At 44.4% G+C, this 23,219-nt stretch overlaps 1 protein-coding gene across 12 annotated transcripts in view; it reads left to right on the top strand.

Annotated features, from left to right (window-relative positions):
• Positions 1-23,219, top strand: part of MACF1 (microtubule actin crosslinking factor 1) — a 370,346-nt gene that overhangs the window by 292,409 nt on the left and 54,718 nt on the right. For 11 of the 12 annotated variants that reach the window (XM_066269582.1, XM_066269581.1, XM_066269580.1 and 8 more), the window contains one exon: positions 22,920-23,081. In XM_066269582.1, coding sequence (XP_066125679.1) covers positions 22,920-23,081 — 162 coding nt within the window. Of the gene's footprint in view, positions 1-7,949; positions 12,905-22,919; positions 23,082-23,219 lie in introns of those variants that run through there. The other variant, XM_066269584.1, reaches the window with a different exon arrangement.

Raw genomic sequence — 23,219 nt, 5'->3', positions numbered from 1 at the left:
ATAAAAATTGATGTAAATGAAAGTATTAGGCATATATTAAGTGCTCAGTTAATGATAATGTCCTTTTATTTAAAGAGGTTATTCAGTCCAACTGGTGGTGGCACAGAGCGCCCAAAGGTTGCCGGCTTGAGTGCAGGCTCATCTGGTTTGAGCACAGGCTCACCAGCTGGAGTGTGGGATCATCGACATGATCCCATGGTTGCTGGCTTGAGCCCAAAGGTCAGTGGCTTGAAGCCCAGGGTCGCTGGCTTGTGCAAGGAATCATTGGCTCAGCTGGAGGACACCCCCACCCCACCCCCACCCTGTCAAGACATGTATGAGAAGCAACCATTGAACAACTCAAGTGTCACAACTATGAGTTGATGCCTCTCATCTCCCTTCCTCTCTTTCTCTTTTTCTCTCTCTCACTAAAAGAAAATAAAAGCTTATCCAGACCTACAAATTAGAATGTTATGAAATAATTTTATATTAAACAATAAGGGAAGTTATGCCCTTTGTGCCTAGGGATGATCATTCTCCAGAAGACTTGAGATACAGCCCAGCTGAAGAATAGATTCATTCATTTCTCCTTGGAAAACTGAAAATAGGATAAAGTAAAATTAATTTGATAACAGCAGTGAAATAAGTGGATGGACAAACAGCCTCCCTGAGCAGTTTTTGTGGGTAGTAAATGTATAGCTTGTTTCTAATTCTAGAGTAGCAATACATAGGTGTGTTTAGGTCATGACTCTCTTAACATATCTTTAAATATACTTTATGTACATGTACATACATATACATGTTTACTCATTTATTCATGAATTTGTTCATATCAGAATCCCACAGCAAGTGAGTTTTTGAGACCATTTTGACCTTGGCTCATGTGCTCTACAAATCAGTGGTATTTTCTTTTTTTATTGTTCTTTTATTTTTATTGCAATAGAGAGAGAGGGAGAGGGAAAAGCAGGAAGGTAGAGGGATGAGAAGCATCAACTCATAGTTTTGTCACTTTAGATGTTTATTGATTGCTTCTCATATGTGCCGTGACTGGGGGGCTCAAGCCAAGCCAGTGATCTTGGACTTTAGGCTGGTGACCTCATGGTTTCAAACCTGGGCCCTCAGTGTCCCAGATTGATACTTTATCCACTGCACCACCACTCATCAGGCAAATCAATGTTATTTTTATAATCATTAACCAGAATTAACCAGAAGCCAGCAGCAGCTCAGTGACTTCCCCTAGTCATAGTTACCCATCAGATCAGCTTTATTTTTTTTTATCTATTATATATTTATTATATCTGCTCTTTTTACTTTTTATTTATTTGTTTACAGAGACAGAGAATGAGTCAGAGAGAGGGATAGACAGGGACAGACAGACAGGAACAGAGAGATGAAAAGCATCAATCATCAGTTTTTCATTGTGACACCTTAGTTGTCCATTGATTGCTTTCTCATATGTGCCTTGACCGCGGGCCTTCAGCAGGCCGAGTAACCCCTTGCTGGAGCCAGCGACCTTGGGCTCAAGCTGGTGAGCTTTTGTTCAAACCAGATGAGCCTGCGCTCAAGCTGGCGACCTCGGGGGTCTCGAACCTGGGTCATCTGCATCCCAGTCCGACGCTGTATCCACTGCGCCACCGCCTGGTCAGGCCCATCAGATCAGCTTTAATGATTTCAGGGTCCTTGGCCTAATTAGCTTTTAACACAGACCACGTTCTCTCCTCTGTTGCCATACAGTGGCAACTACCAAGTCAGCATCTTGGGAAGAGACACCGCTTAATATTAATCAGTTGTTAATTAAAACATTAAGATGTGAAGGGGGAAATAGCCTAATTTCAGAGGAAAACGGCTTAAAAACAGATATAATTCATCTCTCTGCATATACCACATCAAGATGTTTTATAGACTAGCTATAATTCTTCACATTTTCAGCAAATATGTGTTTATAATATTTATACATACGAGTCAGAGGTGGAAAATGATAAGAATTGAAAGAAATTTGACTAATATTAGGCCTTCTCCAGCTTGAATTTATTGCACCCATTCAAATGAACCAGGTAATATCTCTTCACTCCCAAAGGAAGAGCTCTGATTTTGGCCTAATTCTTTAAATTCAAACCTAAGTTACTTGTGATTAATGACAAAAATTCTTTTATTATCAAAATGAAAGAGACAGTTTTTAGAAATTTCTTTCCCCTGTATTATTTATTCTACCTCATTTTCTATTACTGGAGAGAGGACCCCTATAGCAAGATTCCTTGGAGGTTTGACCGAGGGACCTGTTTCATAGAAATAGCTAAGCAAATTTGTGAAATTATTCATTTGTGAAGGTTGTGAAGCCATGCAACCCTATTATTGGAAAGACTGTTCTTAGTCCCAGATGAAAGCCCACATGGTCACTTTCTCTGGAAAACCTGAACAACCAGGCTACTTTGGGCCCCTTAAACATGATTTCTTAGCACTGTTTGCTTTGTTTTCAGGCTACTTATCACGGTTAAATTAAAATGAATGTCTGTCTCCCCTACCAGAATGTAAGCGTCTGACCCTGTCTTGCTCATCATTCTCTCTTAATGCCTAGAATGGTTTAGGATACATAGTAGACCAAATAAATATTTATTGAATGAATGAAAAGAAAAGAATCAGCAATACACCTTGTAAAATTATTTGCCTTAACCCTTTGAGTAGTACGAACATTCGTGCACATCCTCACTCAAAGGGTTAACAAAAAACTTACTACTCATAAGGTTAAGAGGACAGGAGTAGCCAAGAGAGACAAAGACTGGCTAGGAAGGTGGCATCAGGATAGTATGGTGTCATGAAAGCCAAAAGCACAGAGCCTCAAGAAGAAGGGAAGACCAATACTGACTTTCTCACCACAGCTTATCCTTAACTCCTATAATCTAACCCAGTCCCCATTACTGCACTGAAACTGTTCTCTTGTAAGTGTTCACTGACTTCCTAGTTGCCAAGTCTAGTTAGCGGCCATGTCTAACTCATTGTACTCCTCATCTGTTATGCAGCATTTCTTAAAAACCTCGTGCCCATTTACTTCCCTGACATTGTACTCTCCATTCTCTTCTCTGGTTGCTCTTCTGCTTTCTTCTTGGTTTGTCTTCCTACCTCTCAAACACGTGCTTCCTGAAATTCCATTATCTGCCTTCTCTTCTGTCTCCACATGCAACCCCTGGGATGTCTAGCCCTTCACTGTTTATTGGAGAAGGTGTCCAAATCTGTATCTCTACCCCGAACTTCAACTTTTTGTTTGAGGGGCCTTTCTGGACACTACCACATGGGTAGCCTTTGAGTCTTCATATCGGTATGTTCTAAATTGGATTTGTTATCTTCAAGTATTTTCTTCCTCCCTGCTGCTTTTTTATAGTATTACTATGCCCTCAGGAATCTAAGAGTAATGCTATATAGCATTATTTTAAGTTTTATTTTCCCCCCTAACCTCTCACTTTCTCTCTGATGAGTTGTGAAGTCCAAATCTACTGCCTCTGCAGTTTCTTTCGCAGCCCCACCATTTTTACAAGTTCAGGCTTTCATTACCTCTTGTCTGAACTATGTAATTTTCCTAACTGATTGCTTCAGCTTCAGTTTTCCCATCCACAGTCTATTCTATATTCCCATCCACATGCTATTCTGTAGATGCTGATACCAATGCAGCATCTACAGACCTAGGCTCAAATCCTAAGAATCCAGAAATTTAATAGCTGTGTGACTTCAGACAAGTAAGTTTACCCCTCCAAGATTCATTTATAAATTGAGAATTTAGATTTTTTAAATGAGAAAATATATTATTAAATGGCGTTGAATAAGCTTCCAGTCTCAAATTTTTAGCAACCTTTTCATATACTGCTCAATAACTCTTAGGCCCCCTGGTAATTTTAAATAAAAAAATCTTGATATACTGCTAGTTTTCTGAATAAAGCATAAATTCCTTGGCTTGGCATTCATGGGCCCTGGTGAACTGGCCTTGAGCTTCTTACCACACTGACCTCCCATTTTTCCTTTTCATATACCTGTATTTAAGCCACACTGACTTCATTTCAGATTTGCTTCTTTGGGGTCCATGCCTTTTTAGGTTTCTTACCTCTTGCCCTTCACTTCTCTTCACCAGCTCTGTATACAGGGTAAAGCATAAGTAGGTTTACAGTTGTGAGTATGTGAAACATAGAGTATTTTTGTATTATGATTTATTGTTATTTTCCATATGAACAACTGTAGACCTACTTTTGCCTCACCCTGTATACAAGTCCTAATGAATAAACTTGATTCCCTCTATAAACCCTTCTCTCATTCCTCCTGTCTCCCATCCTCCCTTTCTTTTGTTAGGTCTTTTCTAACTTGCAAAGCCCCATGCTTCTGTCATCACCGCTGTCTTGGTGAGTGACTGAAAGAGGGATTAATACACTGTCTTTTGGAAAGTCTACAAGCAGGATGGGACTTTAGGGGTCATGAGGGTTCCTGCAGAGTATGTGGAAAGTTATACATGAAAGCTCAAATAGCATGAAAGTCTGTAGTATCCCATTTAAAACAAGTCTCACATCTTGCCATATTGCTTAATGAGCCACTCAGTAGCCCTCTATATAATAAAAGCACCAAAGGATGGTAATAACTGATGCCCAACAGGTACAGACTAATACTGTGGAGTTTCCACTTGCCACTAAATAAATGCCTGTAAACTCCAGAGATCCTGCAATGAAAGGCATTTTGTAGATTTAAAGTGTGCAAGATCCAACCGGTCTTCTGTATCTTCCTCTAATCAGCACTAATCCTCCAGGAGGAGTGGGAGTGGGGTGAAAAGTCATTATAGAATCTGAGGAAGTGTGGATTAGGGTCTCCATATTGTCCTAAGAGTGTAAGGTTTAAGTCTGGAACAAAGGCAAAGGGCCAGGTCCAAAACTTGGAAAGGGAACTGTGTTAGGATGTGAAGAGGCTCTATCTGGCAGTCTTTAATTAGGAAGACAGGAGGAAGGGCCCAGATTATTCTTTCTTCTAAATTCACTGAAGGAAAATCGGACACCAAATTCTGTTCTTAGGAATTTCTAAATGAATAGAGAATTCTTTGAACTCTCTAATCAACTAACTGGAAACTAATTTGAAATTTGGCATCCACACATATATCTGTGGTTGCAGGAGTGGGGAAGCATCCGAAGTGGTTCTCTGGAGCTCCCTATACTTCTTTAAAAAGTTTACAGGTAGCATATAAAATAAACAGATGCTTTTGTTGTTGTTGTTGGAGCTATCAGGGTAACAAGAGGCTGAACGTCGTATCAGGTATTTATTTTAGACTGTGATGGCTACTGGCAGAGTTCCACATACCAAAACTAAGGAGAAACTCATGAACAGATAAAAAATAAAACACAAAGGAAAGTGACATTGTGCTTCCTCTCTTGATTTCTTTCTAAACACATACAGATGATAAAGTAGGAGCAAAGCACCCTTTGGCTTTGTTTTGGCAGGTGGGTGGGGGATTGGGTAACTTTATGTAATCCTTTTTATAAGGTTGTGTTTGCACTTTGGGGAGGTTTTTCTATAATACTGTCTTAATGCTTTAGTCAGAGAGTGTGACTTCAGTTGAAAAGTAATTTGAATTCGAACTTCATAGTTGCTAAAATGCTTCACTTATTTATTTATATTATAATGTGGAGCATTGGTGAGAATGGTGAGAATAGGGTAGATAGGTGTGGGGAGGGAGAAGACCAGAAAAGACTGAATTGATTGGCACTTGACATGGTGAAGAAACAGGAAAGGAATTTCTGCCTGGGAAGTTTGTGATTCCACATCAAGATCATTCTTTATAATAGAATAACCACCCACCCTTAGTCCAGAGCCAGAATTCCTCAGATTCTTCCAACCAGAGGGGCCTGGCACACTAAACAGTGTTATGATATCTGAACACTTAAGTGAATGTGTTTGGCCAGAGAGATTTGTTAGTGAAAGTTATCTTGCCTTCCCTGGGTTTTTCCAGTTGTACTGAATAATTAAAGGAAAATTAAAACCTGCATTCCCTGAAATGTTAAGTATCAGATCTGTAAGTTGATCAAGCCCTATGATCAGTGTTTCAGAGTTAGAATGGACCTTAAAATTTATTCTAAACAAACTGATAGAGGATTTGTAAATGTTTCCCCAAATCTTTACCAAGTGATTGCTTGAATTTCTGCGCAAACACCTCCAGAGTCAGGAATGGGATCACTTTAAGAGACACCCAATTCTTTGAATAGCTGTGAGAAAGCTCTTTGTTGTTTGAAATCTGCCCTTGGATCTTCATGTGTCAGTTTAAGGAGCCGTCCAGAACAAGCTTCCTTCCTCCCACGTCCTATTCCTTCAGATACTTCTTATTGACTGGATTGCCTAGAACCTTCTCTATGTCAACCATTTTTGGTTCTTTCTGTTATTTGTTCCTGAGAAGACAGTACTTCTATTGTCTTGCAGTATAGGACCAGAGGGATTCAGGATTCCAGGGCAGCTTCTTTAAAAGTTTTAGTACTAAAGAATATTAAAGTTAGAAAGGCAGTCAAAACACAATCTAGCCTGCACCCCCTCTTTCAGTTTACAGATGGGAGAGAGTCTTTTGGATTTGAGTGGGCCGAATTGATCAACAACCTCTTTCAAAGTGAGAAGTAGTGAAAGCAGTTTGCCAGTGCAAGGTCTTTTAGTTGTTTAATTCTGAGCACAGGCATAAGTCCACACCTCATTTCTGCCAAGGACCTCTCTGGCTCCCTAAGCCTCAGGCTCCCTTCAGGGTTTCACTGCCAGAGCTCTACACACCAACTATTTATTGGCTTCACTTTTCCATTAAGTTTGTCTTATTGACCACACAGTCCAGAGATTCAGAAATTTTAATAGATTTTTTTTTCCTATAGAAAATGACCCTCACAAAGGGAGCTATATTTCTCCTTCAGAAATGTAGCTGCCTCTGGCGGACAGTTTTCCTGGGTTGCCCTTTCTACTTTCTTTGTTTAACTGTCTCCAGGTGACTAGGCTTTCCTAAAAGCCAAACACTGTGGACAGGATTGTGGGCCACCGTTCTCTAGAATTTTCCATCTTCAAACTTGAAATATAGAATCATGCTTTTCAGCTGGCTCGGGTTTCTTTGGGTGTGTGTAGTTATAAAGGAGCCCAGGTGTTTGGACGGGGGCGCCGCTGCTGAGGTCTCCACTGCCCCCTTCCCTCAATCCCCATTCCTCATTCGTTGACACCGCTCAGGTCTGTGAGCAGAGAAATACTGGTGGGAGAAAGGACCACGACCTGATGTGAGAAGGGGAAGCGAGAAGGTGCCTAGAGTTTATCCAATAACTTGGTCTCTGAGCGTGGCCAAATTCCTTCAGACAACCAAAAAGTGCCAGGTTTAAGACTGGAGTGTTCTTGGGCTCTGCAGGAGAGCCCTAAAGGTGACATTGGAGGGACTCGGACAGCCCTTGGCGGGAGAGCTGGAGCCGACAGCCAGGCAGGCGGCCCGTGGCAGCCAGCGCGACCCTACCGGCAGATGGGGCCCTGAGTGGCCCTTGCCAAAGCCAGCTGGGGGAGGCGAGAGCACCCCTTTCGGTTCACTCGCCCTTGGGCTGGGCGCGCAGCCCGGCAGGATGGGACAGGACCCTGGGAGGTAGGGGGCTGGGCCGGGGGTGGGGGGGAAGAGGGCGGGACTTTTCTTTGTCAGGGGATTTGTGGTGCGGCAGAGACTCGCGCGGTGCGGCTCCCCTCCTCTCGCCCTCCCGGGGGCGGGGCTTTCCCTCCGGCCTGAGGGCCGCGGGGGGCGTGGGCTTGCTGAGCCGAGCGGCTGGCGCCCGGGCTCTCTCGCCCCGAACCGCGCAGAAGCCCCTCCCCCGGTGCCTCGGCCTCCAATCCTCTCCGCCGCCCCCTCCCTCTCAGCTCCGGTCTCTCCTTTTTCCTGCCCCCGCCCGCTCCCTCTCCGCCCTCCTCCCCTGAGCTCTCTGCGTCGGGCTCCGGGCTTCCAGGGGGGCTGCCCGGGCGGGGCGGCGTGGTGCGGCGGCGCGGGGAGGGGGTGGAGAGCCGCCCACCAGCCCAGCGCTTCCAGCAAGCCGCGGGCAAACGGCACGAGGGAGGAAGGCTCGCCCCCGCCCGGCCCGAGTGGAGCCTTTTGTTCCCAGCCAGAAGTTTGCATGCCGGGACCGTGACAGCTGCGGGCCGGGAGGACGGCGGGGCCAGCGGCGGCGGAGAATAGAGGCGGCTGCTTGACATGCAGCCCACGGCGCGGCGGCTGCGGCCCGGGGACTGGCGGCGGCGGGGGAAGCGGCAACCACAGCACGCGGGACTCAGCTGCCGGAGGGACAAACTAACTTCCTGAGCGCGGGACTGGAGGCCGGCGCGGCCCGGAGCCACCTGCCAGCCAGCGGTGAGGCAACCCTGGCCCCCGGGGTGCGCAGCATGGTGCGGGGGAGTGGGCCGCGCTGAGCGAGCCCTTCCGACAGACCCTCGGCGGCTACTGCAGCCTGCCGGCCTCTCAAAGGCCCAGAGCCGGGCTCCACTCTCCTTGTTTTGCGACCACAGCGCAGGACTCTTCTGGGAGCCACAACAATGCCATGATGTTTTGGAGACAGGAAGCCCCAAACTGGCCCCGAATGAAGGACTTCCTGTTTAAAGTTGCAGGAATATCCGCCGACCAGCCCAGTTCAAATGCAAACACCAGAACTAGGGAGGACGAATGGCTAATTCAGACCAGCTGGACTCTCCAGGGCTGGAACTGAGGCTAAAATGAGAGGAATTCTTAGGAGCTTGGGCCATACATGAAGACTAGAGAGGCTGTGCCATTGTTAAAGGACACAATCGGTAAAATCCTCTGCTTCCAACTCTGGATGAGAAGTGAGTGGAACTAGATATTGAATAAGACTTGTCAATATCAGATGATTTTTTTTATTGACTAAATTAGAAAGAGCCGTGCTCTTTAAAAAAAAAGCCATACAAGGAATTATTTTGTTTGTTGATTAAATTATACCACTAACCTGCAACTATGCGGCTGCTAACCTATGAGGAAAAAGCTGTTGCTCTTAGTTTCTCCCAGGATGGTTTCAAAGTGGGACTTACAGGCCTTTCTGGAGGGCAGAGCCAGTTGGTGGTTTGGGATTATGAACATGTAAAGGGATTTTTAACTTATGCAGAATGCATTTTGGGGAAACTCAAGAAAGATTTTTAAAGGTTGATGGTTCATTTTGATTGAAAAAGTATGGGAAAGCCACTCAGCAGGCCAGACTGTTTAAGGCAGAACCCCACCTGTCTGGGGAAAGGAGAGGAAGAGGATGGCTATATAGAGGATTGCTATGTTCCACAGCGGTCTATATATGATACAATGAGGATAAATGAACAAATTGACCAGGGGTCAAAGCTTAATCAGACTTCAAAAAGCACCATGGAAAAGATGGAAGGAAGTACTATATCCAGCAACGGTACATTAGGAGCAGCATCTAATGTTTTTGAGTCTAGAGCATCAGAAGGGAAAAAGCTAGATGAGAGAATAATATTTGATGCACTGAAGCTAAGCAGTGATGTGCAGAAGTCAGCACCTGTGCCGCCCAGAAGGCGGCCAAATGCAGAACGCAAAGACAATATTAACAGGAGGTCATGGAAGTCCTTCATGCCACCCAATTTCCCAGAATTTGCAGAAAGAATGGAAGCTTCTCTCAGTGAGGTTTCAGAAGCTGGTGTTTCCAATCCTTCCTTGCAAGAGAAGAAGGAGTCCAGTTCTGCATTAACAGAAAGTTCTGGTCATTTGGACCACAGGGAACCGCAGTCAGAGTCAGTAACTCTGGAACATGTGTACAAATCCATAGGTATTTCAGAAGGACAGGATGTAAAAAACTTAAGTGAAGACCACCAAGACTTCAGATTTCAGCAGCACAGTGAGAGCTCTCCCCATGAATTCCAGCCTCTAGAACCAGAAGCTGCAGCAGCTAGTGGTAACACAGATGTAATGCAGGAACACAGATTCTCAAGTGCAACCTGGCCCAGAGCCATGAAAAGTTTGGCTAAGGGAGGCTTCAGTGAGAAGCAGCACCCCCTTGGGGACACAGCTTGCACTGTGGAAATGCCACCTCTCTCCCCTTGCCTGAGTGAAGAGCTGTTGGATCTAGATTCGCATGTTCTCATAACCCCCGGCCTGAGAGAGAAAACAGAGTCTGAACTAAAGTTTGAGGAGGATGAGCGATGGATTATGATGACGGTTGAGGAAGAGTGGGAGGAAGAGAAATTGTCAGAGAGAGGAAAGACTTTTCTAATTGCGAATGAGAGAAAGAACAGCCTGGCAGATATTTTTGAAGAAAGAGAACAAGCAAATGCTGTAGCAGTGGTGGAGGATGGATCCGATTGCTCAGCTGCTGCCTTGGGGACTTTTGACCACCTAGCTCTTGGTCAGATTTGTTGCTCGGATGACTTACAGCCAGTTGAGAACCATTTGGCTTCTGTTCTGAAGGATACCCCTCTTGATTACAATTGTGTTCTCACAGGTGAGAGTGCAGTAGGTGAGCTGAAAAACAGAACTGCCCAGGAGCTAGAGGGTCTTGCTTCTGATTTAGAATACACTGTTGGTCCAGATGATTCAGAGCAGCTCTCTGACACAGATTCAGTGCAGATGTTCCTTGAACTTGAAAAAGAATGTTTATGTGAAGAAGGAGTAACTTCTCTAGTTGAGCTGGAGAAGCAAGTCTCTTCTGAAGGGCTGGCCCCATCCCAGGATACAGAAAATTCACTTGTAGTTAGTAATTTTCCAGGGGCTGCCTTAGAAAAGGAGCATGTAGGCATTTTAAATGTAAGTGTGAAAGATGATACTGGAATGGATTGTGAATATTTTAATGCCCTGGATTCTTCTCAGGTGTCTAATGCTATGGAACTTAGTTCCCACTCTGATATCACAAGGGACACTTCCATTGTTAGTGAGGAGGAGTGTGGAAAAGTGCCTTTTATCCCCAAGACTGCAGTGGAATTTATATTTGGACACCCTGCTGGCCTAGAGTCACCAGGAAAGCTAGACCCAGAAACATTGCCCAGCTCTGATTGCAGGGCTTCTTGTAAAGAAAAGTTACCAGCCTTTGAAGCTGAGCTGGCCAAAGAAAATGGCAGTTTGTCTGAGGTAGACTACAGTCTAATTGAGGGGAGTATTGAGAGGGTCCCCTTCAGTTCTGCTTTTAGCTATGAACTAACAGATATTACCTCACAATCTGAAGTAGAGGTATTATCATATGGTTCACATTTACTAACAGATAAGTTTCATTTGGAAAGTGAGAAAGGAGCTGTTAATCAAGAAGATAGTCTGATGTCCTTGGGAGATGTGGACCTTTGTGAACTGTCCATGGAGAAAGTTCATAGTGAGGCACAAGAGCTAGGTTATGAAACCCAGCTTTTGGAGGACCGAGCCCCAGCACATCACAGAGACTTCCCAGAGCAGGTCTTCGAGGATCTCCAGAGAAAGTCCTCAGAGTCAGAGATTCTGAGTCTGCACCTGCTGGATGGAGAATGGAGCCATGGCAGCGATGGAGAGAGAACTGTGAGTGACATAAAGCCCAAGCTGAATGTGGCATCTCTGAGTGGAGGAGAGAAAGAAATGAGAAATTCAGAGTCATTGCTGAATATCTTTCTGGGGGAACAAATTACCAAGGATAGTAATTCTGAACTAGTTTTGGAGGAATGGATACCCATCCCAGAGAAGCCTGCCCCAACTGCTGCAGTGCCCACTACGAAAGATGCCCTAGATGCTGCAGTGCCCACCTCAGAGGGAACTGCTGTAGCTGCTGTCACAATGCCCTTTCCAGAGGAGGACGTCTCAGTTGCTTCAGTGGCCACCACAGAGGCACATGTCCCAGCTGCTTCAGTGGTCACCATAGAGAAGAATGTCCCAGCTATTGCAGCGCCTGCTTCTGAGGAGACTGCTTCAGCTGCTGCAATGCCCAACACAGGGGAGTATATCCCAGAGGGTTCTCTCCCTCCAGCTGCTGCAGTATCTGCTCCAGAGGAACCCAGTACTTCAACTGTTAGAGTGCTCACCCCCGAGGAGCCCGCAGCCCCAGGAGCTGCAGTGCCCACCCCCGAGGAGCCCCCAGCCCCAGCTGTTGCAATGCCCACCCCCGAGGAGCCCACAGCCCCAGCTGCTGCAGTGCCCACCCCCGAGGAGCCCACAGCCCCAGCTGTTGCAGTGCCCGCCCCCGAGGAGCCCCCAGCCCCAGCTGCTGCAGTGCCCACCCCCGAGGAGCCCACAGCCCCAGCTGTTGCAGTGCCCGCCCCCGAGGAGCCCGCAGCCCCAGCTGTTGCAGTGCCCGCCCCCGAGGAGCCCGCAGCCCCAGCTGTTGCAGTGCCCACCCCCGAGGAGCCCGCAGCCCCAGCTGCTGCAGTGACCACCCCGGTGGAGCCCCCAGCCCCAGCTGCTGCAGTGCCCACCTCCGAGGAGCCCCCAGCTCCAGCTGCTGCAGTGCCCACCGCAGAGGAGCCCCCAGCCCAAGCTGCTGCAGTGACCACCCCCAGGGAGCCCCCAGCCCCAGCTGCTGCAGTGCCCACCCCCGAGGAGCCCCCAGCCCCAGCTGCTGCAGTGCCCACCCCCGGGGAGCCCCCAGCCCCAGCTGCTGCAGTGCCCACCCCCGAGAAGCCCTCCACTCCACCTACTGCAATGCCCACCCCAGAGCAATCCCCAGCCCCAGCTGCTCGAGTACCCACCCTCGAGGAGCCCTACACTCTAGCTGCTGGAGTGCCTGCTATGGAGGAAGTGTTCCTTGCTGGTGTGCCTTTCCTGGGAGATTCTGTCCACAATGATTCAGTGCCTATCTCAAGAGAAGGAACTCCTGTTCTAGAGGAGTCTCCCTCTGCAGAAATGTGGATCAGGGAGGACCTTGGTTCTCCAGCATTTGGAATAAAAGAGGTGACTGGCACAGTGCTGCATGAGAAGGTGCCTCTGGCTGCAACTGATGGATTAAATTCAAATGAGGTAATTATTACTCAGTTTGTTGGAGCAGAATGTAGAGAGTAAAGTGAGATGTGCAAGTTTCCTGACTTGGTGGTTATTAGAAGGGGCACAGATAGTCCTTTCTCTGGTTCTCTTTGGGGGTCCTGGGCTTTTCTGGTCTTTTTATTGTATTTATGAGGAAAATGTGTCTTACTTTCATCTGGCAAAACTTTATAATTTGTATTCTGTTTTTATTCAGAGATAACAAAAACCCAGGGAAGACAGGGTTGTAAAAAGTCTGTTTACATTTTTAAAAAGATTATTAGCAGGAATGTGATAAGCATGTTCTTAGCCAAATCATGAGGCTGCTATCAGTCAGTGATGCCAGCAGTCATGTAGAGACTAAAGTGTAGGCTTTGGAGTGAGACTTAAGATACTTCTTAACTAACCAATTTGGACAAATTAGTTGTCCTGAGTCTCCAGTTTCATCATTTATTAAGGCAGAACCCTGTGAAGATTGTGAGAATAAAATGCGTTCACCCGCCCTGGCCGGTTGGCTCAGCGGTAGAGCGTCGGCCTAGCGTGCGGAGGACCCGGGTTCGATTCCTGGCCAGGGCACACAGGAGAAGCGCCCATTTGCTTCTCCACCCCTCCGCCGCGCTTTCCTCTCTGTCTCTCTTGTCCCCTCCCGCAGCCAAGGCTCCATTGGAGCAAAGATGGCCCGGGCGCTGGGGATGGCTCTGTGGCCTCTGCCCCAGGCGCTGGAGTGGCTCTGGTCGCAACATGGCGACGCCCAGGATGGGCAGAGCATCGCCCCCTGGTGGGCAGAGCTTCGCCCCTGGTGGGCGTGCCGGGTGGATCCCGGTCGGGCGCATGCGGGAGTCTGTCTGACTGTCTCTCCCTGTTTCCAGCTTCAGAAAAATGAAAAGAAAAAAAAAAAAAAAAAAAATGCATTCACCCATTTAAAGCATTAAGTGTATAAGATTTCAGTCACTGTCAATATCCTCCCTCTTTCCCTTTCAAATAGGTTGGTTAGTTGAAAGAATTCACCAAAGCAGGTTGGGTTAAAGCAATATACACAGATGTGCACATTACAGCTTTTTAATACAAAAAGCTGTTTATTGAAGCTAGAATAAGGGATAATAATGTTTATGAAAAAGAAAGGTATTTCATTCGTCTTGTCAAACTTTGTGTCCTGAAGCAAGTCACTTTCCTGTACCTCTTATTTCTTAATCTATGAAATAAGAGAATTGGGCTAAATGTTCTCCTGGGTTTTTTAACTCCCAAGATTCTGAAGTTCTTAATGTTGGAGAACAGACTAGGTTAGGAATTTTTGAACACTCCTAGTCAAAGGAATCTGATGAGATTGATGAATTTTACAGTTCATTGCTCCACTGTCATTTGGTGAGTGGTAAGCAGTGGAGTGAAGGAGTTAGAAGTTTAATCAAATACAGTCAGGGGATACTGAGTGCAGAGGTACAGGGAGTCTTCAGGTTATTACAGTTCTGTACCTACGAATGACAGTGATGTAACCCGAATTTTGGTGTAAGTGGAAACGCCCTAGCCTAAGTCACTTACCTATCCTAACAGTTGTAAAATCATAATCTAGAACATTAAAACACAACTAAGCCACAGAAAAAGGAAAAGCATGTAAATATACTGTATTATACACTACTGTAGTAATAGAAAAATGACCCAAAAAATGAGTAAAAAAATTTCTTACCTTTATTCCTGTGGTTGGCTTGCACACTGGAAGGGGCACTGCAAGATGGGAGAGAGTGACCTATTGGGAGGAAGAAGCTGGAGAGGCAGGAGAACCTGCAGAAGGTGCTGGAGATACTGGGTCAGGTGAATCAGGATTGCCTAAGGAACATGCAGGAAACACTGGAGATGATTTTACCTGTACTACAGGTGTTTCATCTCGAGAAGCAGCTGATGTAGAGGGTACAGGATCTGTTGCAGGGCTCTGTACCTTCTTAAAGAATTGTTCAGGCTAGTCTGAAAGTACGATGTAGTCCGTAAGTATGATGCTAATGGCATAAACCAAAACATTTGTGTCACAATTTTTTTAAGATTTTATGGGAGTGAGCATTGTAAACTCGAAAGCCAAGTCTTATGTTAAGACTATCATAATCCAAGAACCCCCTGTAGTTTGGTTTATTACACCATGCTCAGGACCCAAAACAGTATCTTCTCTGAGTGGGCATTCACATTGACTGACTGGATGAGTATCAGTCTCCTGAATATCCACGGATGCTATAAGAAAGTTGAGTTCTCTCATCCACCCACTGCAGAACCTTTCAGGTAGGCCTTAGCTGGCTTTAGTACCATTTACACGTGAAGCTGCCAGCAATGAGAAATCATTTTGATTGTGGACCATAAGCGCTGGTCTTGCCACAGATCCTCCAGAGTGTTGGTGGTGTCACCTTAGGCCAGGGGTCTCAAACTTGCGGCCCGCCGAACAATTTTGTGCGGCCCGCAGACTAATCCACGAAGTTCAAAATATTTTGGATAAAATTAAGTAAGCCTAGGGGCCTACTTGTATTTTTCATTTCTCTAGCATCCTAGCTAGATATTAGCTTAGTTAACAGCAGTTGTGATGTGAACTACAGTTTCTGGTCGTTTTGTGACACTGAGTAAACTGCATGTACAATTGTGCTTGTTGTACTGATTTTTTTTTGTTTTCAACTGCAGTGAGAAAAGTGTTGCGTAACAGTTGCCTTTTGTAGACCTAGTGTGGCCCACCGAATGGCTGTGATCTTGCTCTGCGGCCCACATGCTGAGTTGAGTTTGAGACCCCTGCCTTAGGCTTTACCAATTATTTTGTAATGTATCATTCCATCAAATTAGAACACCACCTTTCAGGTTGGGATTTATTTTTCTGAGTTTTGTTGAATTTGGTTAACACCAAGATCCCAGTAACCTGTCCAAAGTCACTGGCATTATTGGTTATACAGAATATTTCCAGTTTAAAGCCTACACAATAATCAGTGAAATACAGAAATTAAATTTATAAGGAGGCAGTCAAGTCGGAATAAAGGGGGAAAATTCAGGGAAACCCTTAATATCAGTCTCTGAGATATCTGTTTCCTCATCTACAAAATGAGTAAATGAAGCCAGATAATTTCTAAGGATCCTTCCAGGCACAGGAGGTAGTCATTTTGTAACACAGTTGCCTGTTACAAATGACAGGAGGAGGAAATAATAGCCCAACTGCAAGGTAGTTCATCATCTTTGACTTATGGTTACTTTATGGAATATCTGGAAGCAAGATGCCTACTTACATCAGTGTACAAAGGAGAAATCTAATCCATAGCCATAACCAGGACTGTTAACCAATAAGAATGTAGAGAGGCTATTTTGTAAAAACTTTTTCTCAGATAAGAAATGGATTTAATTTCTTCTATAAGGGTTTCTAGAGGTGATAGAACCTTTCATTCTATACATAAACACTTAGGACTTGACAAGTGATTATACCCAGAATGTGATTTAAAGGGAACTGCTTTAGATTGTGTGTGTGTGTGTGTATACACAAATATACACATTTATACATGGTTTAAATAGATACAGGCTTTCTAATAGCAATAAGACTAGAGCTTGATAGAAGGAGCAAAATGTCAGAATTTGTTTGCTTTTTCTATAGTTGGGATTCTAGGCCCACTAAGAGCATTCTGTGCTTATTTAAATGCCCTTCTCAATAAGACTAACTCTTATTTCCAGTCACTGCAGAAGAAAAAGAAAACTTTTTATATAAAATAGGGGTTCTATAAAATTAAAATTTGCCCAAAAAGTTTTTAAGCAAAAGTTGGAGAGCCCCATAATCTCAGTTCGGTTGTTTGAATGCTTAGCTGGTCAGCAGAACCTTCATGAAATTGTTTGCCTTCCCTAGCCCATTTCTATACAACGATTTATTTATTCAATGGATAAATATCTATTGCATACTTACTCCATGCCTGGGTATTGGGGCTCCTGCAGTGAATAGAGTTAGTATAGTCCCTGCCTTTGTGGCACTTATACTATAGTAGGGAAGGCAGGCATTAAACAAAAATGACACAAATGTATAGCGACCAATTGTGGCAAATGCTTTGAATAAAAAAGAAAGGCAGTGATAAGAAATAAGCCGGGTATTTAATTTCAATTGTAGCGTCAGGGAAAGGACTTTAAAGCTAAAACCAGAAGGATAAATGGAAGTTACTTATGCAAAGAGTCAGAAGGAAGAGCCTCCCAGACAAAGGAAATGGAAGCTGGGATGTTAGAACTAGACTGCAATGACCAAGGGTTCTGAAAGAGTACCTTGAAATGAATCTAGAGATTGGCAGGGGTTAGATGATGCAGGGACTGAGAAAGACATCCTTAAAAGCATCTGTACCTTAAGAACCATGAGAGGCTATTGAAAGACTTTAAGTAGAGGAGTGAAATGATTTCGTTTACGTTTTTAAAAGATTACTCTCAGCTTTAAGTTTGATAGAGAAAAATCACCTGTCCAGGCAGTGGTGCAGTAAATAGAAAGTCAGACTGGGACGCAAAGGACCCAGGTACAAAACCCCAAGATTGCTGGCTTGAGCGCAGGCTCATTTGGTTTGAGCAAGGCTCACCAGCATGAGCCCAAGGTTGCTGGCAAGGGATCATTCGGTCTGCTGTAGTCCCACCCCCACCCCCGGTCAAGGCACATATGAGAAAGGAATCAATGAACAACTAAGGTGCTGCAGTGAAGAATTGATGCTTCTCATCTCTCTCCCTTCCTGTCTGTCCCTCTCTCTGTCTCAGTCACACAAAAAAAGAAAAAAGGAAAATCAGTCCACACTGACAGTAAAGATTCTCAACATTTGGAGTTTATGAATCTCAGCTTTCTTTTGTCTTATATTTTATTAGTTTGTAGTATAATAGATAATTGGCATAAATACAGAAAACACTGAATGGTTTGCTTTTTTTTTTTTTAATTCCACTGTCTACTGTGTATAGAGTGAATTGAGGAGATCAAGGACGGATATTCACTGCAATTACCCAGGTTGCTTGGACTAAAGCAGCTGTTCTCAACCTGTGGGTCGCGACCCCGGCGGGGGTCCAACGACCAAAACACAGGGGTCGCCTAAAGCCATCCTTTGGGCAACCCCTGTGTTTTGGTCGTTGGACCCCCGCCGGGGTCGCGACCCACAGGTTGAAAACCGCTGGACTAAAGAGATGTATGTAGATTTGAAAACAGTTGGATAAATTCAAAGTATATTGGCCCTGACCAGTGGCTCAGCAGTAGAGTGTCGGCCCAGCGTGTGGAACTCTGGGTTCCATTCTAGTCAGGGCACACGGGAGAAGTGACCAACTGCTTCCCCCCCCCTCCCATCTCTTCCTTTCTCTTCCCCTCCCACAGCTATGGGTAGAGCAAAGTTGGCCTTGGGGAGCTTAGAATGGCCACACCTCAGGTGCTAAAACAATAGCTTGGTTGCCAAGCAATAGAGCAGCCAAGCAGACTGGCAGGGCATCGCCTGGTAGGGGGCCGCTGGGTGGATCAGGACACATGCAGGCGTCTGTCTCTGCCTCTCCGCCTCTTACTTAAAAAAAAAATAAAAATCAGGATATATTTTGGAGGTAGAATCAAAACCTGATAATGGTTTTTATATTAAGAGGAAAATAGAGGGAGATACCAAGGATGGCTTCTAGGTTCTGGTTTTTACAACTGAGTGATGGGGGCAGTAGTAAATTGTTAACTTAGGGAAGAACAGATTTTGGGGGAGAGGAAAGTAGAAAGTACTGTTCAATTTTGGAACAGTTAGGTTGGAGATGCCTGTAATTCATTTGTATGGCAATATTAATAAAGTTGGACATACAGTTTTAAAGTCATAAGCATTTATCATGGTTAACATTTAAAGTCATAGGATTGGATAGAATCGCCTGGAAGAGATTATAGAATGAGAAGAGCGCCCAGGACTGACATTCTGCCCCCAGACACTTAACATTTGCAGGTCTGGAAGAGAAAGAAAGAGAGCAAGGACATCAAAAAGGATCAGTCAGGATGAAAACTAAGAGAATATAGTATTACCAAAGATAAAAGTGTTTTAAGACATTCTTTGGGAAATTTTTTGTTTTATGTCCCTGGTGTATCTTACATCCTTGCAATTATTTTTACTAGTGTTCTGCTCTGGGAAATGTCCACCAGCCCTGGTTAGTTAATAACATGGCACGGTCACATTAAAATACTAAGGAGTAGGAATTTTATTTTATTTATTTATTTATTTATTTATTTATTTATTTTCTGTATTTTTCTGAAGCTGGAAACGGGGAGAGACAGACAGACTCCCGCATGCGCCCCGACTGGGATCCGCCCAGCACGCCCACCAGGGGGCGATGCTCTCCCCTCCGGGGTGTCGCTCTGTTGCGACCAGAGCCACTCTAACGCCTGGGGCAGAGGCCAAGGAGCCATCCCCAGCACCCGGGCCATCCTTGCTCCAATGGAGCCTTGGCTGCGGGAGGGGAAGAGAGAGACAGAGAGGAAGGAGAGGGGGAGGGGCGGAGAAGCAGATGGGCGCTTCTCCTGTGTGCCCTGGCCAGGAATCAAACCCGGGACTCCCGCACACCAGGCCGACGCTCTACCACTGACCCAACTGGCCAGGGCCAGGAGTAGGAATTTTAATGTATCTAAAAGCACTGGGTTTGCAAAACAACTTTATTTGGGAGTTGAGAGAAGGGAGCAGGTGTTTTTAAATTTATTTTCTTTAACATTCTATTTACTTATATTCAAAATAAATATTTAGATGGCATTTACTTAGAGGTGCTCTCATATATTTTTAGCCTTCTGGAAAAAGATGAGAAAAATACTCCTACCTTATCAACATAACCCATAGAGAGGAAGTGGAAAATAAAGGAAGAAATCTAATGCTTCTATAGCAGGGGTCCCCAAACTACAGCCCGCGGGCCGCATGCGGCCCCCTGAGGCCATTTATCCGGCCCCTGCCGCACTTCCAGAAAGGGCACCTCTTTCATTGGTGGTCAGTGAGAGGAGCCCATTGACCATCTCATTAGCCAAAAGCAGGCCCATAGTTCCCATTGAAATACTAGTAAGTTTGTTGATTTAAATTTACTTGTTCTTTATTTTAAGTATTGTATTTGTACCTGTTTTGTTTTTTTTACTTTAAAATAAGATATGTGCAGTGTGCATAAGGATTTGTTCATAGTTTTTTTTATAGTCCGGCCCTCCAATGGTCTGAGGGACAGTGAACTGGCCCCCTGTGTAAAAAGTTGGGGACCCCTGTTCTACAGGAACTATTTATAAACAAAGAAATTCAAATTTTAAAAAGGGAATTAGCTCTGTTACGTGAAAGAGATTATAATATTTATTTACTTGCGCCTGACTAGGCGGTGGTGCAGTGGATAGAACATTGGACTGGGATGCAGAGGACCCAGGTTTGAAACCCCGAAGTTGTTAGCTTGAGCACGACTCATTCGGCTTGAGCCCCAAAGGTTGCTGGCTTGAGCAAGGGGTTGCTGACTTTACTGGAGGACCCCCATCCCCCAGTCAAGGCACATATGAGAAAGCAATCAGTGAACAACTAAGGAGCCACAACAAAGAATTGATGCTTCTCATCTCTCTCCTTTCCTGCTTGTCTGCCCCCCCCTTCTCTGTCCCTTAAAAAAAAAATTTACTTTCTTAGTACATTAGACACTAGCCACACGTGGCTGTTGGCCCCATGAAATGTGGCTAGTGTGGCTGAGGAACGGAATATTTAGTTAATTTAAATAGCCACAAGCCTGACCAGGCGGTTGCGCAGTGGATAGAGCGTCGGACTGGTATGCGGAGGACCCAGGTTCGAGACCCCGAAGTTGCCAGCTTGAGCACCGGCTCATCTGGTTTGAACAAAGCTCACCAGCTTGGATCCGAGGTCGCTGGCTCAAGCAAGGGGTTACTCGGTCTGCTGAAGGCCTGCGGTCAAGGCACATATGAGAAAGCAATCAATGAACAACTAAGGTGTCGCAACGAAAAACTGATGATTGATGCTTCTTATCTCTCTCTCTGTTCCTGTCTGTCTGTCCCTCTCTCTGACTCTGTCTCTGTAAATTAAAGAAAAAGCCACATGGAATTGCTGGCTACCATATTAGACGACACAGAAAGAGTATAAATGTCACTCATAGTGCGAGACAGAATTTTACTATTGGTAAACAGTGGCTCTTCAGTGGATTTGACATCTTCTGTCTATACCGTTGGGTTTCTGCTTTCCTTGCTTTTCCAAACCCCATCCAACCCCACCACTACTATCACCATTTTTGTTGTACCCAAGCAACTTAAAACATGGGAGGTATTTTTCCCCCCTCTGCTCTGATTCTTCTTCAGTAAAAACATCTTTAATACAAAATGGAATCATAGTATATACTTGCTTTTTCTGGGAACCATGTTGTTATGGGGAAACAGTCATTTTTAGCTGAACTGCCTTGTAGTGTTGCCTAACAAAATATGGTGTGATCAAATTATAGTATAAAATAAAGCCCACTGGTAATTACCTTTGTAATCTTCCCTTTTTAGTGTTCCCTGGGGCTTTTCCTCCCTGGTGACTCACTTATCCAGCCATAGACCATTCTTTCTAGAGTCAGTTTCCTAATCCTAGTGTGATCTGTGTGGTCTGATATAGGCCAAAATTAGTCTTACCCAAACTTACAAAATTTTTTACATTTAGTTTTGTCCTCTTCCATTTTTTTCATCCTTCAGTCTTAATTGACTCACCTGTGTCTCTGTGAAATTGAAGGAACTTTTTATGGAAGAAAAAAAGAATAGGAAAATATCCAGATGATTTTTATCCTCTGATGATTGAAATAAATCTGATCTTAGGGTCAAATATTTCATTCTTTCCTTTAGACCGGTGGTTTTCAACCTTTTCTCACTTGGGGACTGGTAAAAATAGAATTATCTTGGGGACTGCTAAGACAGAAATAACGCTGAGCATATACATGAATTTGACTAAGATCATTGGGTCTATAACCTTCATACAACATCAGGGTGGTTAACTCTCTTGGACCAGAATCAAATTTCTGGTGGACTGGTCAGTGGACCGCCAATTGAAAAACACTGCTTTAGAAATTTCTAAGTCCCTGACCTGCAGTGGCGCAATGGGTAAAAGCGTCAATCTGGAACACGGAGGTCGCCGTTCGAAATCCTGAGTTTCCCTGGTCAAGGCACATATGGGAGTTGATGCTTTCTGCTCCTCCCTCCATTCTCTCTCTCTAAAATGAATAAATAAAATCTTTAAAAAAATTTCTAAGTCAACGTAGAGTTTAACTGCAGTAGAAACATGCACATTGCTTGTTATACTTGTTCACATTTTTTAAAAATTGTTTTGTGGTGAGCGTGAATATGCAGTATCATTTTAAAAATGTTTTATATATGTCTGCATGTTACTCAGAATTATATGTCTGAAGTTGTTAAGGATATTTAGCAGTATTACTGGCTTATTTCCCTTTATAATCAGAGGAATACTGTTTCAAGATTATTGTCTGTGTGTGGTCTGTGGCCCTGGAACAAAATGGAGTTAAATAACCACAAGAGGATTAAGCTATGAGATTGACATTTTCCATATGTTCATATGTTTTAGCTAATTGAGTTATTAGTCCTAGTCAGAGAAGAGCATTGCATTTATCAGTGGTCACTTAAGGCTTTTCCCCAAGGTATTTTTAATCTTAAATAGTCGTCATTTAGTATCATTCTTCCTTTTTTGGATTGCTACACATCACATTTACTTTTATGATATCTTGAGGCTGATGCTTCTCTCTTCTTTACAGATTTTTGCATTAAAGATTATGCAAACATTAAAAAATAAAAACAAACCAGAAGTCATCCACTGGGTTAAAGTCCAAGTAGTGCCATAACTCTCTGCAATTACTTGTCTATAGGAGGTTGTATTGAAATATGAAACCACATGTTTCTCTGATAGTTCCTTGTACAAATGGCCTGTTTTCACTTTTTATTCCTGGGCCTCCTTTATCAAACCATAAATCTCCCAAGAGTAACCTGTCAGTATATGGTGTGGAGGGTCTGATTGCCTTTAGATTAAATCTCCTTTGGCTTACAATTGTCCAGATGTTTCAGAGGGAACAGGTGGATCCTCTTCAGATGAAATTACAGCAGGTGAATGGACTTGGCCAGGGATTGATTCAGAGTGCTGGAAAAAACTGTGATGTGCAGGGTTTGGAACATGACATGGAAGAGATCAATGCTCGATGGAACACACTGAATAAAAAGGTAAGTGGTGATGGTGGGGAGCATATAACAAGTATACCTGAAATGGAGGGCAGGGAAAGAAAAGAGACATTTAAATCTAAGGTTTCCCTGAATGCAAATAAAAATTTAGTCATTGCGATCTCTAGTTATGAAAAGGAG

Source organism: Saccopteryx bilineata, chromosome 3 (assembly GCF_036850765.1).
Source record: "Saccopteryx bilineata isolate mSacBil1 chromosome 3, mSacBil1_pri_phased_curated, whole genome shotgun sequence".
In the NCBI taxonomy this organism is placed as follows: domain Eukaryota; kingdom Metazoa; phylum Chordata; class Mammalia; order Chiroptera; family Emballonuridae; genus Saccopteryx; species Saccopteryx bilineata.
The sequence above is the reverse complement of the archived record's forward strand: the minus strand, read 5'-3'. Positions and strand labels throughout refer to the sequence as shown.